At 37.5% G+C, this 27,858-nt stretch overlaps 1 protein-coding gene across 2 annotated transcripts in view; it reads right to left on the bottom strand.

Annotated features, from left to right (window-relative positions):
• The window catches only part of rcor1 (REST corepressor 1), a 107,351-nt gene that overhangs the window by 7,652 nt on the left and 71,841 nt on the right, over nucleotides 1-27,858 (bottom strand). Inside the window, exons 4-9 of one of the 2 annotated variants that reach the window (XM_020532668.2) lie at nucleotides 21,674-21,726; nucleotides 15,744-15,905; nucleotides 9,972-10,093; nucleotides 5,555-5,639; nucleotides 3,737-3,934; nucleotides 841-918 (exon numbers count right to left, since the gene is read on the bottom strand). In XM_020532668.2, the coding sequence (XP_020388257.1) occupies nucleotides 841-918; nucleotides 3,737-3,934; nucleotides 5,555-5,639; nucleotides 9,972-10,093; nucleotides 15,744-15,905; nucleotides 21,674-21,726 (698 nt within the window). The remainder of the gene's footprint in view (nucleotides 1-840; nucleotides 919-3,736; nucleotides 3,935-5,554; nucleotides 5,640-9,971; nucleotides 10,094-15,743; nucleotides 15,906-21,673; nucleotides 21,727-27,858) is intronic. The other variant, XM_020532670.2, reaches the window with a different exon arrangement.

Raw genomic sequence — 27,858 nt, 5'->3', positions numbered from 1 at the left:
TTTCTTAAAGCAGGTGCTGCACAGATTCAGTACAATCATGGCATGTTTAAACTAGAAGGATAAGTTGCACAAACTTGGCTTATATTTTCATGTAAAGCAAACTGAGGAGTGATTTGATCAAGGTGTTCAAAATGCTAAAATGATTTGAGGAATAGGGAGAGAAACAATTTCTTGTGGGGAAATCAAGAACGAGATACGTAATGAACGAGTTTGACCATTAAGGAGCTAAATTAGCAAGCATTTTCACACAAAAAAATATTGGAAATGTGGGTGTTTGGGTACTGAGGTTTAAACTGCTTATCAAATGCAATTCTTTGCATCGTTCAATAGTTTTGAGAGATAAAATTAGCACAAATAACACAAAAATAATTTCCTAAGTTTTAAAATAAAACTGGTCACGTGAAGAGGTGGACTTGTGCTAATTATAACTTCTTTGTAGATGAATTCATCATCCTTTCAAGCATACATCTGTTACTCCTGGCACACTGTTCATTAGTGATAACCACACAGGGTCAGGATACTGGTCAGTCTTCACCTAGGTATCATTGACAGAACTAGCTTACCTGAAGCAATCATGTTGCTCAGTCACAAAAGTTATGTCAAGAGAGAAAAAAAAAGACTAACAGGATAATATTAACAAACAGTGGGACTATAAGGCTTTACATAATGTGACACTGCCTATCTGTATGTTCAAAAGAGTGCCATCAACCCACCCTGTATTCTTGTTATTTGGTTGAAGAATGGACTTTATTGCAATTTAAAATTCATAGTATGCTGGGCAGGCACAGGCAAATATATACTATTCCTTGATTTTATTTAATAAGGTGAACAGTTCCTTACCTCAGGTGGCTTGAATTCCTCTATCCCACCGTCTAATTTTTGTTTGAGAGCACCATTTATCTGTTTCACATTTTGGATCTAGAATATTAGATTTTAATGACCCAATAAAAAAAGAGTCACTGATAAAACTGTCAAAGATAGACTAAGAGAGATTTAGTTTATACTCCTAGTAGCACTACAGGAGACAGGCAAAGCATGACTATTTTCTTCTCTCCTTATTTTCTGAAGCCATCAACTCCTTGCAGGTGTGCATCTCCAAGGACACAATGTACTATTTCACCTTGCTCAAGTTGTCATTCTTGATGGATAAGCTTAAAGCAGTGCAGTGCTAGCAGACCATTAGCCCCAGATCCAAAGGTGACTTGATTGCTCTGGACATCACACACAAACACTTTTGTGTAGAATTCACCAATGATGGTGAATCAATGGTGTGAACAGTAGCTATTTTGTCCCTGAATCTAATAAAGCACGTAGCTTACAGCATATAATATCCTATCCAGGAACAATGAGGTGAATGGCCTCCTTCTATGCTGCATCATTCTGTGAAATCAGCCTAATGGTTGGATATCAAATCAGAGGGCTTCATGGGCTGTATATGTTTCAAGACTTTTTGACTATTTTTCTACTGAACAAATTTAAGAATTACTTGAAATCTATTTTACAAGAACAGCAATAATGATATTCTTCTTGTCAACAGGTCTGAAATGACATGTAATTAAGATGATCATGACTCTGCTTATATGTTATATATAATCTTTGAGAAAATAAGCAACTCAGTTTATTTCCATAATTGATGAATACGTCATTTCCTGTGTAGTAAAGTTTTGAGTGTTGTGTTTAATTACTCATGAATTTAGGATGAGCTCAGATACCTAAAAAGCCTTTGCAATAGAAGCCAAAGTTGAAGAAGAAATGTTCCAAAAAAGACATGCTCATGGAAGTAAAATTCAGAGCCATCTTATAAGATGAACAAGATGACCCACTGAAGCAGGCTAGTACATTGTGCATGTAACTTTCATGCTGTTACATTAATATATGTTGATTAAGTAAACCTGATCACAACTGCTGCTTTATATATCGAGCATAACTGTTTGTATATTCACTTAACTTTGAAATAAAGTGGCACAACAATTCAAGTCTTGCCTTAAGAGATTAAAGAAATGTACAAATATATTGATATTTCAAGTCACATGGGTAGGTTCCATTGAAATGCAATTGGGTCAGCATTGTACAATAGTAAATGCAGTAAAATTTGCCTTCTCCAGCAAGCACCAGGATTGGGTGGTGCCTGTAGATCAAAGCTGGCAGTTAACACAGTAATTAATAATTCAACTATCTGGGGACAAGATTGCAGCCAGTACTTTTACAATCATTTCAGACGGACAATAACATTTTTTATAGCTACTTTGAACCCTGTTATATTTATTTAAAAACTGTCAAGGTTCAAAACACGATTCTGATCCTCTTGTCCCTAAATATTCTAGGCAAACACTTTGACACAGTCCATTGGTCTGTTATTACGATAATGTAAGGACTTAAGGTGTTTCGACCCGGTGCTTGATTTTCACTGGTAAAGTCCTGGAGTGCTTGAGCACCACCTGAAATTTATAAATGCCATTTTTAATGCTTACTTTTAATGCTTGTGTGCAAGTCACTGCATGTGTTTTACAAGGAACCTTTTGTAACCTTGTAACAGTTTAGAAACCATTTTTTTATACATGCCCCTCAGGAAAAGCACATTTGTATTGGGAATTGGAGATATTGTTTGGTGGAGCATTCCAATTTGGAGCCAGATATTGTGAAATTTACTGTGCAGATCATTCAAAATCAAAGACCTAAAGACGCTCAAGACCGCCCGACACCTCTGAATAGACGTGCCTAGATGATCTGTCCAGACATTTTTGGTCTAGTTACAAATAACTCGTCCCTTGTTGACTACACTGCAACAGAGATAAGAAAATAATGCTATTAATTACACCAACAAAAATTGCTGAGAAAACTCAGCAGGTCTGGCAGCAACGTTGAGATCATTGACCTTTCTTCAGAACTGGACCTGAAATTTCTGTTTATGTTTGATTTCCAGCATCTGCAGCTGTTTGGGTTTTTCTGTTTACTGATATCAAATAACTTCATTCTCTCATTCATGTCATTTAATTGCCGTTTCAAGTCAATCCAATCAAAATATTCATTAATGCATATTGTGTGAAAGCAATTTTTATAAATATTGTTCTGAAATGATAAAAGTCAAACATTTCTGCAGAAACTATTTCATTCAGAGGTTGATCAGCATAAATCTAATTTTGCAAAATGATCTACACATACATGGAACTAGCTCAGTATTTAATCTGCATTTCCATCAGATATTTTCTTTCAAAAATTTACCGAGAGTATCTGAGAAAATAATAATCTCCATTGTTTATTATTTAGCTTCATTCCAGCCTGAATCAGACAAGTGCCCAGGGAACAGCAAGGAGATTTTTTTTTGTTAATAAAGGTGTCCTTCATGTGGAATTGATATGCAAGAGAGATATTTTAAAAAAAAGTCAGGAATAGTTCACATCTATGATCTAGCTGTACCTAAATGTTCCATCCACACCTTTGTGCATTTACGCTTTTAGGCTTATGTAGGAAAAGCAAGCAGAGAAATCATGAAGTATTGCAATACTTAATGATATTGCAGGTTTTATAACTGAAGGTCCAGTCTAATAGTCAAGAGCAGGAATGATCCTAGCTGATGATAAATGCAACTAATTTTCCCTGCTGCATTTCTAATATCGTAAGCACAATACTATACGTATATACTCAAAAGCCAAACAAGTTTTCTTACAAAAGCTTGCGAGAAGTTACTAGAAAGGAATTCTGAAATTAACTGAAATGAACAAGCTGCAGAGCTTACTTGACGTTTAAGTGAGACCAACTCCATATCAAGCTGTCTGAGAACTGTGCTAGCAGCACCAGAGCTCGCGGATAATGCGTCAAGATCCTCTTGAATCAGGAACATCCCTCTTGGAGGCTTCTGACTTATTCTTTGCTTTCCTTGAACAGTCCTCATGTCCTTTTTTGGCGGGACGCTTTTCACAGTTTGAGATCCCTGCTATAAGATAAAGGGGACATAGTAAAGTCACAAGGTGCAGAATCAGAATCTTAAAGAACAGGAGAGAACTATAGTATTTGTTCCACTTTACCTGTGCTGTCTCTGAAAAAGCAGCTTCGATTAATTTACTAGTTCCACATTTTTATCCATAGCCCTCAAGTTCCTCATCCTCAACTAAATGACTAATGCCATTTGAAATTACTCATGGAATCAGCTTTTCAAAAATAATCTTCAATTCCGAAAGCGCGAGTTGAATATTATTCTACAAAGATTAATTCAAGTCATTTTGACTAGGCATGGTGCAAGCCAGGAGTTTCTAAAAGCAATCGATTCCTGAAACTCTCAATACTTGGAGGCCTGGATAAAGCGGACATTGAGAAGATATTTCCACTAGTAGGGGTCACAAGGACTTGAAGGCACAGCTCCGGAGTGAATAACCAACCCTTCAGAACAGAGACGAGGAGGAATTTCTTCACCCGGAGGGTGGCTAATCAATGGAACTCATTGCTGCAGAGAGATGCAGAGTTCAAGACATTGAGTGCATTTAAGACAGAGATAGGTTCTTGATTTGGTAAAGGGATCAAGAGTCACAGGGAGAAGGCAGGAAAATGGGGTTGAGAAACATATAAACCATGATGGACTGGTGGAGTAGAATTAATGGGCCGAATGGCCTAATTCTGCTCCTATACCTTAAGGTCTCGTGGGAGCCTGCAGCTAGCTCAGTCAACAGTAGGTACTACTCATAGTAGTGCTTCATCACACGATTAAATCACTGTTAAAACATCAGCATTAAAATTCAAATTTGCATGGGAGAAGCAGATGTCATCTTAAATTTAGGTAGTTGGCTAAATTTGAGAAGTGTTGTAAGTCAATTTGTATATCGTTTCAAGACAGGAGATCCAGAAGAAAAGAAAAATCACTGCTTCCATGGAAGTAACCACAAAATCTCATTATTATTGTATTTAAAACAGAAAACAAGATATATAACTTAAATTACTGCAAGTGCATTTTCATTTACTTACAAATTGAACAGCTTGATTAATAAATTAAAAAGATCTCCTCCCACCCCCATATCTCATCTGACAAACTAGTTGTCTACTACAGGGAAATTCCCAGAGTCTAAAAAGAGATATATCAGAAGCTCATACCAATTTTTAAGAACAATAATAGTAATTAGAATACAATGTGCACCCTGCTCATGTGATAGCTTAATTCCATAAGTCATTAACAAATGTGATTCTTTAAATTCAACAAACTGAATCCACAGGAATGTAAATTAGCTTTCAGAAATATCCCACTTAGTTATTACAATTTGTAAACTATGCTTCACTTTGATTATTAACTGAAGCACATGATATTTGGGATAAATGCTGAAAAGCAGACATGCAAGTATACCTCCAAGTATGCAGCATCATATCACATCAGGAATGGATTTGAGTTTTAAAAGTAACATTGTACAAATAAGGTCATTGTTACAAATTTCAAAATTCACAATATCTAGTTTCTGGTAAAAATCTAAAATGTTGATTAAAATCAATTTCTATCCAACATTTTTTTTTAAGACAATACACCTGTGATGTGTGCAGCTAATTTGAAATTGAAAAAATGAAATCAACTGACCTCTTTTTTTGCTTCTTTGCTTGGCTCAATTTCACTATCAAGGATACTAGCTGCATTCACATTGGATTCTTCAATCTCATCACCACTGCAAAAGAAGACAACTTACAAATCAATCATTGAGCTTGAAGTTACTGTGCAAACACAATACTCATTAGAAAAATTACTCAACAGTCTTGATCAAAAATGAAAAGTTGCCTCAATGAACACAATGTGGTTTTAAGTTCTGGCAATGCAGGTTTTTTAAAAATTCATTCTCAGCAATGTGAACCAACTGAGGGACCACTTGCTGCCCATCCCCAATTGCCCCAGAGGTGGTGGTGATGAGCTGCTATTTTGAACTGCTGCAGCCCTGCTGTGTAGAAACACCCACAATGTTGTTAGGGTGTTCCAGGATTTTGATCCCACAACAGTAAAGGAATGGTAGTACACTTCCAATTCAGGATGCCTAGAGAACTTGCAGGTCATGACATTTCCATGAATCTGCTGCCCTTGTCCTTCAAGTTGGTAGGGGTTGCAGGTTTGAAAGGTGCTGTTGAAGGTATGTTAGCAATTTGCTGCAGTACATCTTGTTGATGGCACACAGCATTTCCTCTGATTTTCTTAAAGGCTGCGTGAGCCTCCAAGGCATGCACATGGCAAGTACTTCCAGTCAATACCGCATTCAGTATGTAACACTGATTGCCATGCACAACACATCAGAATGGTTGCACAGCATAAAGGGAATGGTGGGCACACTGCCACCTCTGTGTCAGTGGTGAAGGAAATGAATGTTGAAGCTGGTGGATAGGGTGCTAATTAAACAGGCTGCTTCAGTGCTGTTGGAGCTACAACCATCCAGTCAAGCGGAGAGTACGCCACCTCACAACTGACCTGAGCCTCGGAAGATGGTGGATAAGCTGTGGGGAGACAGGTAGTGAACTCCTATCCATCTGATTGCTCATGGCTATCATTACGTATATGACTAGTCACTTTCTGATCGATAGCCATCCCCAGGACATTGATGTTGGGAGGTTCAGCAAGGCAATACTACTGAATATCAAGGGGTGGTGGTTAGATTTTCTCCTGCTTGAGATGGTCATCGCGTGGCACAAATGTTGCTCGCCACTTCTCAGCCCAAGCCTGGATGTTATCCAGGTCTTAATTCTGTCAGACACCGACTGCTTCAGTATTTGAAGAGCCACAAATGATGCTGAACACGTGCAATCACCAGCACTTCCGTCCTCATGATCAAAGTCATTGATGAAGCAGCTGAAGATGGTTTGCCTTGGACACAACCCTAAGGAACTCCTACACTGTGACCTGGAGCAGAGATGACTGATCTATCCATTAACTCCAGTTTTTCTAGGGCTCTTGGAGGCGGTTGCTCTCACCTCACCTCTGGAGCTTAACTCTATGTCCATGTTTGGACCAAAGCAGTATATGGTCAGGAATTAGTGGCCCTGGCAGAATACAAACTGAATGTCAATGACCAGGTTACCGCTAACAGTGCTGCTGGGTAGCACTGTCTTGAGACCTCCCAACACTTTGACGATCATGAATAGACTGATAGGGTGGTAAACGGCCATGTTCACTTCTTAATATTAACAAAGTTATGTTAATTCAAATCTATCCATGCAGAAAAAAAAAAATCACACTGAAAATGCATTGGTAGTTTTGTTAATTCAGAAAGAGCATAGAAACAGGAATAGGCCATTTAGTTCTAGTAGTTCTTCAAATAGCTATCTGAATTTTTAATTTGAATCTGTATTTCCCAAACAAATAGGTCATATTCAATTAATTCTGCCAATCAATTCAGAGTCAAAATTTATTCATGCAAGGCAGAGGTACAAAACATTCTTGGCTGGCAACTAAATACTATTAATAATTCACAATGTAACCTGTTGTCTAATTGAACATTAAAATTAAAAACCATCACACAAAAAACAATCTGCAAACAAGGGAGTAATGTTAGGACAGAGAATTCAAAACAGAGGGAATTACAAAATTTCTGAACCATTGGTCAGAAAACTTAATTAACAGTGATAAAGATATGCTCCTTTATATGCGCACCCAAGGAGAATGCTAGCTTTCATCAATATGAAACAGAACGAGGAAAAATAATGCTAAACTAAAATTATTCCTTGTAAGTCTATATTAGCACAACTGGGAGGAAAAAGCAAGCTTCTGGTAATTGTGAACTCTTGGAAGTCACAATATGTTTTTTAGATGATGACCTGAAAAAAATGATGACTGGAGCTCCGAGGAAAATTTGCACAAGTTTGACCAAAATATGACATCACAAAGCAGAAGATTGTGGTAACAGCTGACAACTGTGGAGTTCTCAAGAATACCTGTATGTTAAGGTAGAATCTGTTGCCAACTTACTTTTGGCGCTACTAATTCATCCGGCTGGCAAGGGTAGCAGCAGCATCTTGCACAAGTGCAATCAGAAAATTCTGAAGCAGCAAAGTTGAATGTTAGTTTGTTGGTCTTTGCCAGCATATACAAAGTTTGAAGCTATTTTGGAAAGTTAAGTCTTGGCATTCAGATCACAGATGCTATAATGGAATATAACGCGGCTGTGAGATATCAAGGAATCAAAAGAGATGATTCAGCATGCTGGATGCTGAGCAACCTATCTTCACTACAATGATGACAAACTAAGACATTCAAGGAAATCTGATGTTCCAATAGAACTTATCTTAACATTTACTACGTATGAATGAATTCAATCTGACTGCTAGACTTTGCAAAGTGACTTAAGTTTATAGGCACTTCAAGTTGAGCAGTCCAGTGCATTTTCATAATTCTTTTAGTGCCACCTGGTTGCTTTCAGAGCCACTTAGTGTTGCATGGGGTGGAAAACTCAAGAAAGTGTGCTTAATTGCATTTCCCCTTCCCACCCAAAAAATGTTTGAATTAATGGGAGCATTTAGACATTTACGTTGGCACATGCAGTACAGGTAGTCCCTTTGTTACCAACAGGTCCCGTTTTGGAGTCTGTTCGTAAGTCAATTTGCATGCAAGTAACAATATGAAGCAGTTGTTTGTAAGCACAGGAAATATTCATGTGTCAGGATTTTAAATTTACATCCTGTATGGGATTGTGTTTGTAAGTCGGACGTTCATCAATCAGGGACCCCCTGTACTCGGAAATTGAAATCATTTTGCAAACAGTCAGTTTTTGGAAAACCATCACACTTAGTACAAGTTTTAAGAGCCCAGCTCGTGTTACTGCTGGACAAGTCAGATCTCAGAATGAAATTTAGCTTGACAGATTTTAATACTTTTCAATACATTTTATTTAATGCATTTGCATTTCACGGAAACAAATGCACAATGCTGCAGATCTGGTTTTACAATAAAATCAAATTTATTTTGCATAATAAACTTAAGGTAAAAATAAATCAAACAATCCATAAAACACAATTTTGAAAGATTTCAAGGGCCAGTAAAATGTGATCCTATCTACCCCACTACCATTATTTTACTGCAGTCAAACATCAGAGGGAATTGCCTTTTCCACCACATCCATAATTTAACTACTCCTTTCAATTCCTGACTTTTATTAGTCACACAACCGAGCTTGGACTTGCTTGGTTTTAAATAACACCTTCAGGGTTCTAACCAAACACTTCCGTTCTGAGAATTTCAAGCAAAACGCTTTCAATGAGATAACCTATCTCTGCTCTTCAAGAAAAACTGTCTTACATCTGACTCCAACCAAGAGACTTAACTGAAACCAAAATGTAGCCAAGCTTTGGGTCTTTCCCCAAACAAAAAAACAAGAAAAAACTCATTCTTATAAACTGAAAACAAGTTAATGTTTTTCAGTATTCACTCTAATCATAAAACAATACAAACAAATCATAACTTGAGGAACCCTCTCTCATGCTGGTTTAGAGGATAAATTCTGGCAACTTAATCATCAAATTCCCTCATCTGTGCAAACCAAAGCCTACATGCTAATAGTTCAAAATAAAAACTGAACTAAATTATATTTATATGTATATAAATCTCACAACTGACATCACAGCAGGAAGATATTAAACAAAGAAACAAACAAAAGTCAGCCTTAAAAAGAAAACATGTTCTTCAATAAGGAATAGTGATAGAAAATTACTTTTATGGAAAGGAGAACTGTTAAATTTTAAAGGGTTACCTCTTCATTTCACACTTTAGATACATGTTAGATACGTTTAAATTCAATATTTAGGTATACTTGTCTCAGTGTAAGTGGGCTACACTTCCTTTGACAATTACCTATTTTGTAAGTTCCATATACTTTATTAAGGGAGCAAACTGTCAAACATTGACGCCTCATCATTCTGAAGTATTTATTTACACCAGTGTTTTACGTCAGATAATAAGTAACAGATCCTTCCTGGACTCTAGCAACTTGTGCTAAGCAGTGGAGAGTTGGTATTGCAATATTTACCTTCCTTCCTTATCCCTTTTCATCTGCTTGCGAGCATGACGATCCATTACACTGGTCTTGGTCCGTGTCTTCTTCCAGGAGTAATAGAACTTTACCAGACTAGCTATGGATTTGTCAGGCAACTGCGGAGACACATATGGTTAACAAGTTTTGTTTAACAAAAATCCACTTAGTGTACTTAACAGTGGTGGTTTTATCAAGCTTAAAAGTCTACATTCAGTCAATGACTGTATCTAAGATAACGGTAGATTTTTGAGCAAAGTAATCAAGGGGTAGGACAGGAGAGGAGCTGTTGTTCATTCATAATGGTACCAAATGGCAGAGAACATTTAAGGTTTGAATGGCCTATTACTGCTCCTGTTATTGAATTTTATAAAATACAAATGAAAATGACTCAGTTCAACAGGTAAATGTATCATCTTTGACAACTACTGAGCTACAGTTCAATCCCTATTTTGAACTAGTTAATTTCAACTAGGGCGGCGGCACCAGCAACATTACAGTCAGTCTTGGTAATCCTGTGTTTGGATGAAGGCCTATGGAGAAATCAGTCTCTTTGTCAATGACATCTGTTAAAAAGAGGAGAGGTTGAGCATTTCACTTCTGTTGCCAAACTGCCCCATAACACACATTATCCGTGTTCTTAAGTGAAAAGAGCAGTCTTTTGTATCGGGATACCACAGTTTTGGTGTGTAAATATGGACAGTACCTTTCAAAAAAAAAAGTTGAGCAGAACAGTTAAATGTTTGGAAGAGAAATGAATTAGATTTTTTAAGAAATTCATTCACTAGGCTATCGACTCCCCCGATTAGGCTATAGAAAAATATATGCAATGAACAACTCATCCCTGCATTTGAAAGTCTTTTACAATGCAGTGAGGGAGGCACTTGAGCCACCCATTAAAACAAGCATTTGCTTAAGCATCTACTAGATCTATAATTTGGAATTAAGCATCTAATAATGACCATGAATCCATAAGTAATTGTCAGAAAAACTTCTGATTCACTTATATCCTTCCTTTAGGGAAAGAAACTGTCATCCTTACCTGGCCTGGCCTACGTGTGATTCCAGACCCGCAGTAATGTGGGTGATTCTTCACTGTCCTCTGAGCAGTTAGGAATGGGCAATAAATGCTGGCCTAGCCAGTGAACCCCTCATTCCATGAGTGAATAAAAAAAATTAAACGTTTTTTTAAATTAAAAAGAAACTCCTGATTTGTTTAAAAGGTTCATTATTCATGCATTAAATCACGTATTTTTTTGCTAACTACATCGGTACTGCTTATGACAAAATGGAAAGTTTTGAAAGAACAGTGATAAATGTCACTGTTTCATCGTAGCTTGATTCTTATTTTGTGAAACATAAACCATACACTTAACTTGTGAAAATGCTAATATAAATACAGAATCACTGAATTCCTACTGTGTGGAAAGAGACCATTTGGCCCATTGAGTCTGCACTGATTCTTCAAAAAGCATCCCACCCAGACCCGGCCCCATAGAAGCATTCAGGTGTGGATATTTGCAATCAGAAGCCGGGACAGAACTTTACATTCCAGTGACATATACAAACTAACAGACATAAAGAAAAACTCTGCCAACATCCCAGTGATTTAAAAAAGGCAGATCTACTTTGCAATTTCTTTACCTAAATAAAAGATGAAAATAATTATTTTCTAAATCCTATAAATACCTACAATCACACACCACCAGTTATGTTTAACTTTTATTCAGCATGTTCACCAATATTTTAAAACCTTGGAATTTTAATGATCTAGTGATAATAGTCTGTTGTAACTCAGTTTCAGGCCTAGCTACTTCCAACTGAGCCACATGGTCGAAAACCTTCAATGAAACAAACAGAATCCCAAGGTTTAGACATAACATTTGAAAAGTTTCTCAAAAGTCCCAGCTCATATAAGTCGCCTAGTCTTACCTGACTGCTAGATTGCATAGGGCCGCTCTCTTATTAGAGATTTGGCTGGTGGTGGTTTAACCTGAGGGTCATGCATTTCAGACAAGGAAAGAGGTTGAGAAGGACAGTCCTTCATGGTAACCTCAGCTGGTGCAGGAATTGAACCCAAGCTGTTGGTGTCATTCTACAAAATGCAAATACTTCGATTTCTATGAAAATAAACTACCATCATGCAAGTATTAAAATATATTCTTTTGACATGGTTGATCTGCATAATTTAACATCAGTCTGGCAAAATAAATATGATTTTGTCCTCAGAGCATGCCATTCCTTGACACCCCTCTCTCTGGTAATTCACATCCTGTAGTAGTTAATGCCTTCATATTAACAAGATTTAAATGGTTAAGGGAGTAAACCTAATCCAAAATCTGAAGTGGAATCGCATTAGGCAGTTGGTATTTCTCTTACATCACCTTCTGACAGCTCCTGCAATCAACTTGGCTCTAGGTGTATAGTACCTTTTTCTCTGGATACCAGCTTATAAGATTTGAAGAGGGCAGATGCTTGCAAGTCTGCACATCCTAAACAGCCTCACATTACACAAAAATAAAAGCAACCTTTCCACTTGGAAGCTGATATCGAGATCATGTGTCCCAGCATAAACAATGTCTTGCAATCCAAAGCAAGCATATGCAAGACGGTCCAAGTTGACCATGATGTACACGAGCCTACTGATATTGTCATTGCATAGGGAAACCAGATTAACTGAAAGGCTCAATAGTGAGGTATAATCAACCTTTTACTAACATGAAAAGTACATTGAAGACTACTGCGGTACAAGTTTCAGTGAGCAACCAACTGGCACAATCAATTAAGTAGTCAAGAGCAACTCTGAGCACCTCCCTGCAGCTATAATCTGACAGAAGTGTAGTCAATACCATACCTGCCCGCATGCCAGCATCTCAGAAAAAGAGCATTCTATTATATCCTAGATGACATTCTGAAGAACTCTTCAAAATGGCAAGAAGGCTGGGTGAATTCAATGCACATACTGGAACAGTGATATATGGCCTATGTGCCACAATTGTAATACGTCAGACAAGATCAAATGATAACATTCAATAGATTCTGGGTGGCCTGAAGCACAAAAGGCAAAAGATTAGTATGTAACTGCAGCAAGTAATTAGGAAAGCTAATAGAATACACTCATTTATCAAGTGGAATTTAATAGAAAAAAGGTGGTTTGATTCAATTACACAGGGCACTGCAGAGAAACACCTGGAGTATTGTGAACAGTATTGATCACCTTATTCAAATACATTGGAAGAGATTCAGAGAATGATTCCCAGACTAATACTTGGAATGGGTGGGCTGTTTTAGGAGTTAAGAATAGACAGGATAGGCATGCATCTGCTACAGCTAAGAGGAGGATGGAACTTGATTGAAATTTAAGATTCTGAACAGACTTGATAGGGTTGAGGTGGAGATGATATTTCCTCTTACGCGAATACCTAGAACTAGGGTGGGGGCACTGTTTTAAAAAGATGGGGTCACCCATTTAAAACAGAGAGAAGGTGAAATTTTATCTCTTGATTTCAGTCTCTTTGGAACTCTCTTCCTCAAATAAACAGCTGAAATGTTTTGTTTTGAAAACACTGGGAAGGAGAGAATCATTGTAAGCAAGCAGGTGAAAGGTTATTAGGGGTATACGACGTGGATTTGAGATCACAATTAGATCAGTCACGATCTTATTAAATAGCAGAGCAGGCCTGAGGAGCCAAATAACCTACTCCTGCCACTTGCTTGTACGTTCATATGCCTTCTTGAGCTTTGTACCCTGAATGAGTTCCATCACAAAAAATACCTTCCATCAGGGCAAATATTGTCACAAACTATTGTCATAGCACCTAGTCTTAACAGTGGCAACGAGACCTGGTCATCATGGAAATGCACAATCATTTGTGCTCCCCACGCTGCACATACCACAGCCCAAATGGCAACACCAACCACTATCCAACCACTCTCAAAGTGCATCTCCAAACGTTCCACAGTTTCAAACATGACAGCCTCCCATGTATCAAAGTAATGATATCAGTGGCACATTATGGGTGTATGCTGCTTGGACAAAAATCATGAACACAGCAATTTAACAGAGACAGTGTCATTGGGTCAGACATGCCCACATTACACAATCCTCCCCAAAGATTTGTATCATTAGGCAACTGTAGTCAGATAACCAGTGGAATGCCCACTGCTCAATTCAAGGATGTTTGCAAGCATGACGTGAAGGGCCTCAAACCTCAACTACTGAAGCTCACTGGGAAAATGGTGATATCAACTGTAAGTTGTGATGGTACATGTCATAGAACATAGAACAGTACAGGCGCTTTGGCCCACAGTGTTGTGCCGAACTTTTACCCTAATCCTAAGGTCTATCTAACCTCCACCCCTACCTTACACTATCATCCATATGCTTATCTAATAGCCGCTTAAATGCCCCTAAAGAGGGCGACTCCACTACCCTCTCCAGCAATGCATTCCACGCCCTGACCACTCTCCGAGTAAAGAACCATGATCTTCATAGATGGAAAGATACCAAATGTCTCAGAAATAGAATCAGTTATTATTCCTTTCTTACTTATAATGTAATGTGGAGGTGCAACTTAACCAAATACATTTTAGAAAATTACATGTGAATCTTCTTTGTCCCAGAACAGGAAAACAGCAAATATTAACAAGTTCCACTAGAATTATCAGTTTAAAGCATTGGCTAAATGGTTGTATCTTTATCCAAATATATTTTCAAATGAGAAATCCAAATTAAACTATAACATCCATGTGTGTTCAGATACAGAAACTGTTAGATTACGATTGGGTCATTCTGAATTCCTCGCGCCTTCTTACAGTTGACATTTAATTGCTTGCCTAAGCTAAACACACATTACAATTTTGCCAGTTCAGTACACTGTATGCTTTCCACTTCTTTCAAAAGATATAAATTTTCCGGGTTGACAACCTGGGTTTCAGAAAAACAGATTTTAGGCCATGCTGTTGTATAGCTGAAATGATGACAGAAGTTTGAAATCTAAAACAAAAAGGTCTTCATTGCTCTTCCTACTCTCCTGAGGACCTAAACGAGTTACAAATGCAATGCATGCACCAATACTTCAAACACGCAATCAGTATTCATCTGCAATACCAAACTATAGTGGTAGATTTTTGACTACAGGAGTAAGTGATCATAGTAAACCCCAGTTCTGCCTTAACTAATGCATGCTCTCAACATGATCTTTGGATAGTAGAAACTGAGCAGGAACAATACTAACTTCTCCAGTAATACAAGAGATTTTCTTGCTGTAATAGTCAAAAAAATCAAATCATCTCAGGATATGACATTTTCAATCAAAACTGAACACTAAATGCCAAGTATGTAAACCTTGTTTCCATTTTACTGTTAAATTTCAAAATGAATCTGTAATTTTAAACAAGCAACAAAGGATTTCATGGAAAACTGACTAGATTTGATGGTAACTTAATAGTGGTAATACTATGCACCTATCATACTATGGCACTGAACAAGAGTCTGCCTGTCTAAAGATCAGATTCTTGGGCAGGGAAGGTACACTACACTGAATGAAAATGAAAATAGCATCGCTGCACAAATTATATTATATGTTCTCATTTCTTATGTTCAGCATAACATGGTCACCAAGTTCCAGCAGACTCAGGTCACAGAAAGAAATATACATGCTCAGTGCTAAGGATGTAACTAAATGCAATTACTTTGTGCAACTTGAAGTATCCCCATTTACTCACTTTATTTGAAAAGGAATTTAAAATGAATTCATTTTTTCCTACCATTTGCTGAATTCTGTGGAAGGTTTTCCCATGGAAACTAAACGCTTGTTCAAAAAGGACCCGGTCCTCCACAGTCCACTCATCTGGAAATGGTGTGAAGTTTGGAAGGTCAGCCAAGGACTTCTCAATATTGTGTTTGTGCCAAAACAGCATACCTAAAGCCTATGGAAAATTCATTTCATGAGTGCAAATAAAATCAAGACATTAAAATTAGTTACATAATATGCTAAATCAAGACAGAACTGGATCAGTTCCTAAAGTGGAAAGACAAGTGGCAGAATGTTGCTGAGAGTGGCAGGCACTTGGTGGCCTGACTACAGGACTTTCACGTATGTGCCCGGACATGCATCACCCCTACAGACACACAGAGCTAGACACAAAATTTTGAAAGATGGCAGGCAAGTTATCCCTGTGCCCTAGCTAATAAATCCCTTGATCAAATTCAGCAAAAGCTGCTCCTTGTGGGAGCTTGGTCAAATTGTCTGCTGCATTTCTTGCATTACAACAGTGACCAATTTCAAAAGTACTTCATTGGTTTTAAAGTTCTTCAGGTGGTTACGATAGGTGCTATATAAAACAAAACTTTACTTTAAAAACTTTCATCCAATTGCTGTGAATTAGATAGCACTAGTTGTCACCTATCAACAGTTGAAATACCAGGTATTGTCAATCTAGAAAGACTCAATAGAACAAGAACACAGTCATGAACAAAACATGAGACAGTGAGCAGAAGAACAGTCCAGTCACACACAAACTCCGAGATACATGAGCATCATAATCTGCAGGGAAGCTGAACTAGCTAATTAAATGAAAACAAGTTTTGTCACTTTCAAAGTGACTGCTTCAAGCTCTTTACAAAATTGGATCATTGAACTAAATTTTTGTGGTATAATGTATTGTTCTGAAACTGAACAACTTAGTACGTCATAACATTTAAAAGGAAGTTAGCCAAGATCAATCCTTTTAGAAACAGTGTAGTACTAATTCAAATGAATTTAAAAAAAAACTCTACCAAAACTTACCCAAATGCACAATTGTTCATATTTAGGTTACAGATTTTGTTTCAAATAAACGAGCAGTAAAACTTCAAACAAAAACTGAGATTGCTGGAGAAACACAGCAGATCTGGCAGTATTTGGGGAAAGAGAAACAGAGTTATAATACTGAGCCCAATGATCCTTCATCAGAATGGTTTGTGCTCTGATGAAGGGTCATTGGACTTGAAACGTTATAACTAATTTTCTCTGTATAGGTACTGCCAGACGTGCATTTCACCAACACACAGTTTTTGTTTCAGATTTCCAGTATCCACGTCCTTGTGTTTATATTAGAGTTGTAGAACCTGATGTTCTAGGATGTTTTGGACAATTACACATAATCTGTATGCTATCCTATTACTTTGTTATTTTGTATTAAACAAAGTATGCTCACAGCTAGTGTCTTTAACTATATTACGTCCTATTTTCAGATTGTACTTTGGTAAACTGTTGAATTGCAGAATCATGTTTTACTTTTAGTTACATTTTAAGTTTCATTAGGGACATAATATTTGCTTGTTACACACAGGTGTTGTCTACTACTACTACTTAATCAGATGTTTAGGATATTTAGTCTACAGCGCAAGACAAGTTTGTCATCTAAAGTGGTGCTTTCCATATCAGAATGAAGTTGGTGATCAAATTCAGCATGGAAAGTTTGCAACAAAAATTTCTTTAAGAGCATTCAATCAAAATTTTGCTTCAAAAATTCAAGCAGAAGAGAATATGGGCAAGTCTTCAAATCACAATACATTTAGAATAATATTTGAACTAAATAACTTAATAACTTGCAGAGTTAGGTCTCAAAGTTCCTCCACTGTCATGGTATCTCAACATCAGGAAAGTGAAAGTCACTGCACTTGGTTATAATGTATAGAAGTCTATTATAGCCAATCGCAAAGTGAAATTACCATTGTCCATAAACTAATCTGCAGAACAAAACCATCTCTGCTCAATAAATCAGCTTGAAAATAATTGAGAGACTGGGGGTTAGAAGGAGGAGGAGGATTAAGGCAATAAAAGTTACTAAATATATTTTTCATCTCTCATATGAAGTTTATTTTCCATATGCGTTATGGTATACTAATCAATGAGATTTGTAGTTTGGAAAGCTGCAGAGGAAGAAATATAAAATAGGACCATGTACCAGCATTCACTATTTTACTTCTACAATTTTTTTTTAGTTTGAAACAGATTGCCCAACTATATCAAGAAAGCCTGGTATCCATCATTTGAAACAGTTTTATCAAACTAGAAAATTACAATTCTTTTTTAATTTATCCCTTTACTGTGTATTTGTCTGTCTGAGGGAGTAGGAATTATGATCAAAGACTGGGCTTAAGATTATTAGGCATTAATTCGATGATCTGATTATTTATTTCGTTCATCTAAAGTTACATTATTAATAAATAATTTGTTAATTGTTGTCTAAGTTATAAACTTGTTCATGACCTGTTATCCTTAAAGTCTGATTAGGCACAAGTGAGTATCTTTGAGGCACCTTGAATGTTTTCATTTCACTGCATTGTGGCTCCCAGTGGTATTGAAACCAAACATGTTTGGCTGGCTACTCCTGTCATAACAGCCAAATTTACAGCAAAATTTAGTCTTTAGGTGAGAAGGGGCTCATGATGGAGCAAAAGTTGGACCAGTTTGAATAGACAACTTAGTCTCCACCTTAAGAGCCGGCATGTTCTATTTTTGTTCTAGTTTCATTATAAACTTCTATCTTCACAGTTAGGACGGAAGATGCCTGTGCAAACACTTTTATATACTCCTAATAGCGGTGGTTCAATATTATGACTGTTCAGTTCTTTTGTGTATGTTGCTACAAGCTGCCTATTTCAACTGGACATTTTTTCATGATTAGAGGCACTTGCAGGTTTCAGAATCGGCTTCATACATAACTAAAATATTGATTATGGCAAGGAGGAACTGCACAGTCAGTCAAACAATTCTTCAATACTGAAGGACCACTTTCAAGCAACTTCACTCTCAACATACTTTTCTGAAGCAATGGAAAGGAGTTCTGCCCTTCCTAAGTGTCTGTCTCCATTCAAATAAGGATATTCATTATGCAATTAGCGGGAAACACTCCTACTTGGAGAAATGAACTAAAACTAGCTTTGATTCAAACAAAACTTGCTCTGGAAAGGAGTATCAGGTATGGTCGCAAAGTGATTGAATGACCTGCATTAAGAATAAGGAGCCAGGAATTCAAATCCCACCACAGCCAGTAGGAAACATGAATTCAGTTACTTAAACAAACTTGAAATAAAAAGCCAAAAGAACTGCGGATGCTGTAAATCAGGAACAAAAACAAAGTTGCTGGAAAAGCTCAGCAGGTCTGGCAGCATCTGTGAAGGAGAAAATATAGAGTTAACATATCAGTTCCGGTTTCTGAGGAAGGGTCACCGGACCCAAAACATTAACTCTGATATTTTCTTCACAGATGCCGCCAGACCTGCTGAGCTTTTCCAGCAACTTTATTTTTGTTGTTGTTGTTGTTGAAATAAAAAGCTAGCTTCAGTTAAAGCAACCATGAAAATTCAAATTCTTTTGAGAAGGAGATCTGATTTTTCAGTCCAGCATATTTGTAATTTTAGGTCACAGCAAAATAGTCATTGCTTAACACCCCTCTGAAATGGTGTACCAGGATGAAACACAAGTGAGACAAGGAGTCAGAGACAACAGACTAGTCAATTATAGAAACAAAAATACTAACAAGCTTGCAGAGCTCAAAAAAGGTGGAAAAATGTCTGAAGGTTCGCTCTTTAAAATGTTGAGGTAATTGAAGATAAATCAGAACCTTGAATTACAACCTTTCAAATATGTGAAGTGGAAATTTCTAGGAGACAAGCAGGCATCCAAAACTTTACAGAATTTTTCCTCACAACAGTGTGGACAAATTGCAGCATCCTACAATAATAAGCATCTGAACACCATATAGAGGGTGCAGAGGAGATTCACTAACATTTATTCCACAGAAAAGAGGCTTCAGTTATGACAGTCACTTTATTCTTAGCACTGAGAAATATCAGAGAGATTGGGCTTTTAATAAAGTAAATTGATATTACTACTTATTGATACCTCCATGGTACGCATAGATTTAAGAATATCAAAAGAACAAAAGGAATGGTCAGGAGATTTATTATACATCTTAAGTTAGGCAGCTGCTCGAGCACAAATCAGAAACAGTGCAACAGGAATTTGTAATAGTTGTTAAATATTTGACCAGGAACTAAACGGAACCAGCAGTATAAATACTGTGGTTTTCAGAGTGGGTTAGAGGCTGAGAATGTTTTTCTTTAATTGTTTCATGGGATATAGGTATCACTGACATGGCCAGCATTTATTGCACATTGCTAATTGCTGTGGAGAAAGCAGCGGTAAGCCGCATTCATGAAGCATTGCAGTTGATCTGGTACAGGCACACTACAGGGTTGCTAGAAAGGGAGTTTCATGAATTTGACAATAAAAAAACGGTAATACTGCTCCACGTAAAAATAGCATGTCACTTGGAGGGGAACTTAAGGTTGTGGCATTTGCCCTTGTCTTTCTAACTGGCAGATGTTGTAGGTTTAGAAGATGCTGCTGAAGGGCCTTGCTGAGTGCTGTAGTGTGTTTTGGACAAAGTAAAGACTGTACCAGTGTGCAATCATGTTGCAGGAAGTGAATGTGTAAGTTGCCCGGACAGTCATCCAAACAAGTGGATTACTTTATCTTGGATGTGCTCAACTGAGCGCTAGTTATTTTCATCCAAGGCAAGTGAAAGGTGTTCATAATGCTCCTGACTTGTGCATGTGAAATTATTGACTAAAAATTACATAGCATCACTCGTTTTCAGGCTGCTCCACGTGGACAAAATTTAAATAAAAATAAGCAAAGGGAGTGAAACCAACAAGTGCAAACATGTACTTAGTAAAAGGATTAAGGGAAGGAGAGGAACACAGAGGTTTGGGCAGGGTATTCCAGGGAATAGAGTTTAGGCAGTTGGAAGCACAAGGCCAGAGACGTAGGTATGGAAAATCTAGGGAAAGGTTAGTTGCAGGTAGGAGGAGATGAAAGAAGAAATACAGCCACAAAGGGATTCAAACATTAGATGATAATTTTACACCTGAAATGTTGATGGATAGTATGGAATTGCAGACATGAATATACAGTGTTGATGTGAGCAAAAGATAATAACTTTGGTCTTTGTACTGTTAAATTAGTTGAAAAAGGTGTTGGACAAAAAGTCTGATAACAAAGAAGTGTACGAGTAGGGTGGCTCTGTCAGCGCACACACAAGGTGAAACCATGTCAGCAAATGGAATCACCATGGGAAGCGTGCAGCAGTTAAAAAGGAAGGGGCCAAGGATAGATGCACAGAATATTTGGAAGGCGGTAGTCTAGGGACAGTAAAAGATTCCTTGCAGTTGTTCTGACTATAATTAGCAGGTTAGAGTGGAAATAGCTTGGGACTTCACAATGAACCAGACAGAGAGGGGAGAGGAGTTGGAAAAGGATGTTATGGTCTTAAACAGGGCATACATTAAACAATGCACAAACTAATTAAGGGTTATGCATCATAGTCACTTAGAACAATTGCACAATTTTAATCCAGTGCTGCAGCAGGGATAAAGCCTGTGGAGAAGTTCGAATGGTGTGTGGAAAACATGTGATAACATAGTCAAAAAAGGAAGTTGAAGATGGAGCTGTATCTTAGAAGGACAAAAGGGATTGAAAATAGGCTTACTGAAGGAGAGAAGATGTGAATACAGCAGCTTTAAAAAGGAGAGGTTAGTATCAGAGGACAAACTGCCATTTCAACAACAGTTAGCATGAGGGCTGGGAGACTGAGCAGTCAGAATAAGATCAAGGATTAAAATTTAGATCTTAAAGGTTTATTACCTGTTCCATGTTGTAGCCATGCTTCTCTTTAGCTATTGAAATGTATTCATCCACTGAAAATGCAAAACAATAAGTTAAAAAATGTTCATATTTAGTGACAAAAAGATAGTCTTTGCCACCTGCATGCTAACCTAGTCGAGTGAATCACCATCCCACTGTAGAAGCCAGATTTTTATTCCCTAGAAATCAACAGAATGAAATGGGGCAAATTTTATTAAGGGCAAGCAACCCACTAAAACTGGCGCACTCGTAGTCAAGAGAAGAATTTGCCTCCACATCTTTCATCTTAGCCAGATTCATGGTCAAATAGGATCTTCAAGACCAATGAAAATATTTACATCAATACTGCTGCACTTTAAGACAAGTTGTATAACACAACTCAATTATGACTTAAAAGCTTGCTCTTAGGGCCAAAAAAAATCACATGCTTTTGCAACAGGAATGTCCTCCTTTTAATGAGATATTAGTCTAGGATACCTTGTCATTGAATATGGTTAAGGCTGAAATATGCAGCAAATAAACAGGAGCAGGCAGGAAAGTGGAGGTGAAGCCGAAAAACCATAATTATACTGAATGGTGCAGTAGGTTGAAAAGGCTATATGGTAACTTCCTGTTCTTGTTTTTTTCAAGCACCTGCATTAATGAGATAGATTTAAAAAGTTTGCAGAACAAAAGCTATTGCCAATTAGCACATCATAATGAAATAGTTGAGAATGTCAATGATTAATCAGAGCATACTAAGTCTTTCCCTCCAACCAATGAGCAATAGGTTCCAAAAAATTTTGGTATTAACAAGGGGGAGGCAATGGCCTAGTGATATTATCACTGGACTCTTAATCCAGAGACTCAATGTTCTGGGGACCTGGGTTCAAATCCCACCACAGGTGGTAGAATTTGCATTCAATGAAATATCCGGAAATACGAATCTAATGGTGACCAAAAATTCATTGTCGATTGTCAGGAAAAACCCATCTGGTTCACTAATGCCCTTTAGGGGAAGGAAATTGCCATCCTTACCTGGTCTGGCCTACATGTGACTCCAGACCCACAGCAATGTGGTTGACTCTGAACTGCCCTCTGGACATTTAGGGATGGGCAATAAATGTTGCCTAGCCAGCAATGCCCTCATCCCATTAATGAATAAAGGGGGGAAAAAAGATCTAAGCAAACCCGTTTAAGTGATATTGCTCAGGACTACCTCACAGGTTACAACAAAATAACAGCAGGGAAACAAAAATCAAGACTGAAATAAAAACTAAATGCTGGAAAAACTGAGTAGTCTAGCAGCATCTATGGAGAGATTGAAACAGTATTTTAGTCCAAAGAATTATATTTGACTCAAAAATTAATTGTTTCTCACTCCACAGACGCTGCCAGATCTGCTAAGAAATTTTTTTAAAACACCACTCCAAAATTCCAGCATCTGCAGCAGTTTGCTTTTACAAAAGTCAATGGTGGTCTGAAGCACATGAATTGTATTTGTCTAAATTTTTTCTAACATGAAACAAGATGAACAGGGTGAAACATAAAAATCAGCACATTTTTTTGACGTATAGTGAAAAGTTCTGATTTTCTATCATGATCAAAAACCATCAGCCTTTTCCCATGCATAATTATATTCTGAATCAAAGATCTGACACAAAATGCACACTGCAGCATTTACCTAACTTTGGGAATTTCCAGTTCTGGTACATCTTTACATCTTTTCTCTAGCATCTGCTTCAGAGTTTTGCAAAGTAAAAATGACATGGCTGCAAACATATCTACAAACAAACAAACAAACAAAGGAGCAAGAACAGACCTTCCAAGCCCTTGAGCCTACTCCACCATTTGATGAGATCATGAATAATCTGACTGTGGCCTGAACTCCAATTCCCACCTTTCCCTGATTGATACTTGACTAACAAGGGAATCAATCTAACTCAATATTTTTAAAACAATGACTCCATCACTGAGCAAGTGTTCCAAAGTTGGATGATCTTGAGAGGGAGAAAAAAAAAAAATCCATCAGTTTAAAATAATGGGTCTTCCATTTAAGATTGTGTTCCCTAGTTCTGGTCTTTCCCACAACGGAAAACACTCCAGCATCCAACATATTAAATCCTCGCAGAATCTTACGTCTCAATAAGACCGCCACTTACACTTCTGGACTTCAATGGTAAACAGGAAGGGTCCCGACCCAAAACACCAACTTTCCTGCTCCTCTGATGCTGCCTGGCCTGCGGTTTTCATCCAGCTCCATGCTGTATTGTCCCAGCCTATCAACCTTTCTTAGTTTCTAAATCAGTCATAGATATGGCTGAAAGTTAGTATATTCTAAATTTTATATCCATAACCTGGGAAGTAATAGTTTTGTCAATGAAATCTTGTTCAGGTTCTACATTTTTAATTGGAAACAGCTCAAATAAAAACTTGCTCCGCAACTGTACATGGCTGACAAACTTACAAATCAAGCAACACATCTTTAGCTTACAAATCAATGGTGGTATGTTTGATGTCTGCCTTTTGTAAACATAGTGACTCGATCTTCAGCACCACTGTATCTACTTATGTGAGCTTTTCCACAAATTCTTCGATTAGTTCATTAGCTTTCAACAGGCAACCATTTAACATTATGTCTGCATTATTAGTGCTCATCTCAATTATGTCTGTTTGCTATGGTTTTGGTGTTAGCAGATCGGGAATACAATGTTGGACACCTAAAAAGAAATGATCTCTTAAAAAAGAAGCTACAATTTGGTTTTCCCAACATTGTATCCTAGGATACGAAGGCTGTCCTATGTCAAGAGTTTGAGTAAAATGAGACTTTAGTGTCTGAATTTAGAAAAATGCAGGATGACTCTTCATTGAAATGTACAATATTCTGGAGGGTTTGACTTGGTATCTAGAGAAACTGTGTCTCTTGGCTTAAGAGTGGTTACCCATTGAGAGGAGAAACGTCTTCATTCGAGAAGGGATGCTATTTTTGCTTTCAAAATTGGATCTTGATGCTACCCAAATCTTATCTGTTTTTCACTTTATCAATTTTTCCTGGAGAAGTACAACATTTTTTCCTCCATCTGCAAGCAAAAATTTCTCAGCAATGGTTTCAAGCTTTGTTAAATGATTACCACCAGGTTTTTTTTGTTAACTTCATAAGTCAAACTTTGCCTTCTTTGGGGGCTTTCTTTAATGTAATTTTAAAGATTTTTACATTATATTTTAGCACATAGCATATTATGAACACCAAGATGTAACCGAAACAATGAATCCATTTTAACATTTCCTAAAAGTGAAATAATTGATGTCAAATTTAAAGATTTCACTTTTCAATATTTATATGCTTATAAAAAATTATATTCAGAAATAGTGGTTTCTCCAGTGACCTAACAAAATATCAATTGTCAGTTTAATGTTGTGATAAAGGATTTGTGTTTTGATTAGCTAAAAAGTTAACTAAATGTCAATTCAACCCTCACATTTACTTGGAATATTCACTTGAGGAATTTGGTTGTAGTATCAATACTCAAGGATCTCTTTAAAGCCTTTAGTCTATTTAAGTGTCCATTTCATATGCTTTGAAAGTAACCAAAGTGTCAGTGTACCTTCATAAAGAAAACACCTTAAACAATGGGAGCTAGAACTACATACTAATCGGGATATCAAAATATACTCAGTTGATAATGTTTTTGCATACGTGCACACAATTTATAATAATTGTTACTTCCCACGATTTAGTGCAGTGAATTTAACTAAAGTACAATTTGAACAAGTTGAATTTCATAATTTGTTAAATTATAAAGCTTGTGAAAGGCTACATTGTAATCTAGAATGACTTGAAACCACAGTTAATCTTGAAAATACAAACCAGTAGAAAATCTTATTTTAGCTACTGGAGTAAACAGAATACAACACACTGGTAAGAATGAGAAACACAGAAATCAGAACCGGGAATAGGGCACTAAAGAATAAACGTTTTACTTATAATTGCACTTAAGTTGCATGCTGAAATACTGCACCACATTGGCCAATGGTGATTTTCTGCCCACTGATGGTAAGAAAATGACAAGCTAAAGGTTCAATACATGTTGTCTTTTGTGCTCGACAGCCAGGCACAAACAGATTACTTTAAAAACCCTTAAGGCATACTGCAAAAGTAGAAACCAGTTGACAACAGGGAAAGTCAGGAAAGAGTATCCAAGGAAACATGCTATTACAGATGAAGCAAAAGCTGTTAAAGTTTGTTAGAGGAGAAATAAGCTACACCTTATGCTTTAAAAAGGGACTGATTGGGTTTTTAGTTCTGTTCCTCAAATCACTTTTTCCCCCATATAATGATGAGACCCTGTTCCCACTAATACAGTAGATCCCACAACCTCTCCTACTTCATCACAGCACTCCAAAACCCATTCTTCAGATTTGCTGGACCTCAAGATCATTCTCCATGCAGGTTTCCCACTGCTCACTAGCTCCTGAGCGCCCCCTCCTGTGCTCAAATTCTTAGCAGATATTCACATTACATCCTGGTATACAAAATGTACAGTCATTTCTCTTCCACTACCCGATAATTCTAGAACCCCTCAAATATTGCTCAACTTTAAGATCTAACTCACAAAGCAACGCAATTCCAATGAACCAACTTTTTATTTTCAGTTGCATTCACAGTAATTTATATGATTAAACCAACATAGTGATTCAATCCCAAAATTCAAGGCTTCAGTTTCATAATTTAATAACTAACCACATTCCACAATATAGACACTTTTTGTTTGATATCATCTGTAAAGCTCCTTCCTTGGAGAAGGATTGTGCTTTTCAGATCCCACATTCAGATAAGCAGGTGCTGGGGAAAAGGAATAATTAAATTGTGTTACAGGTGGTTCATGGAATTTTCACATCAGATTAATTACAAAAGTCTCTTTAAATTTTTTTTTTATAATTCATTTACAGGATAAGGGTGTCACTGGCTAAGCCAGCTTTTACTGCCCATCCCTAATTGCCCAGACGGCAATTGCAAGTCAACAACCTTGCTGTGGGTCAGAGTCACGTCGTCCAGACCAGATAATGATGGCAGCTTCCTTCCCTGAAGGACATTAATGAACCAGATGGGTTCTTCCCAACAATAAACAAACAATAGATTCATGGTCATCATTTGAATCTTAATTCTGAACTTTTACTGAATTCAAATTCCACCACCTGCCATGGTAGGATTCAAATCATTGCTAACTGTCATTAAAACCTAGCCAGTTCACTAATGAGCTTTAAAGAAATCTGCCACCCTTACCTGATCAGGCCTATATGCAACTCTTAATATGTTCAATTCTTAACTGCTGGCTGAGCTAGCCTAGCAAGCCAGTTAGGTGTAACAAACTACTAAAAAGTCTTAAACAAACCTTACCAGACTCTGGAATTGACCAAAGCACCAAGTAAACGCAACAATGTTGACTATGCAACATCCAGGAACTAGTGTCTGAATTGGGAGAGGTGTCCCACAGACTAGTTAAGCAGCAGCCCGTCATAATCACAGTCAAGTCTGTCGGTATGATTCTATGTCCCAGACAATAGCACCTACCATCCCTAGGTGTGTCCTGTATCATTGTCAGATTAAATTCAGCAGAAGTGACAGTACAGTCAGTACGGAGATGCTCTCGGAGTTCACAACATTTAAGTCTGGGTCCCCATCAAGTTTCGTGGCATCAGGTCAAACATGGTGATCAGCGAGAGGTTTCTTGCCCATGCAACACACCGCCCCCTTGGCCATCGAATCAGTACTTGATGTTAAACATTACCTATACGAAGCACTGGCCTTAGCAAGGGTGCAGAGTCTACTGTGTAGGGCAATTCAAGGTCCACCGTGAACAGTGGCTCAGCAGAATCACTACTGACTAAGCTGACCAAGTCTTAAAGGAATTAAACAAAAACAAAGTTGCTGGAAAAGCTCAGCAAGTCTGGCAGCATCTGTGGAGGAGAAGTTAACGTTTCGGGTCCGGTGACCCTTCCTCAGAACTGATGGTGGCTGGGAAAACATCAGTTTATATGCAGAAAATAGGGAGGTGGGTGGGGCAGGGAGTAAACAATAGGATAGAGCCCAAAGAGAGAGAAAGACAGTTGGACAGACAAAGGAGTTGCTAACGATCAGGCTGGGAGGGTGAACAGTTGTTAATGGGGACTGTTAGTGACTAACAACAGGGGGTGTGTAGTGGCAG

This window comes from Rhincodon typus, chromosome 8 (genome assembly GCF_021869965.1).
Source record: "Rhincodon typus isolate 14 chromosome 8, sRhiTyp1.1, whole genome shotgun sequence".
Classification (NCBI taxonomy): Eukaryota; Metazoa; Chordata; class Chondrichthyes; order Orectolobiformes; family Rhincodontidae; genus Rhincodon; species Rhincodon typus.
This window is presented reverse-complemented; position numbering and strand designations above follow the sequence as displayed.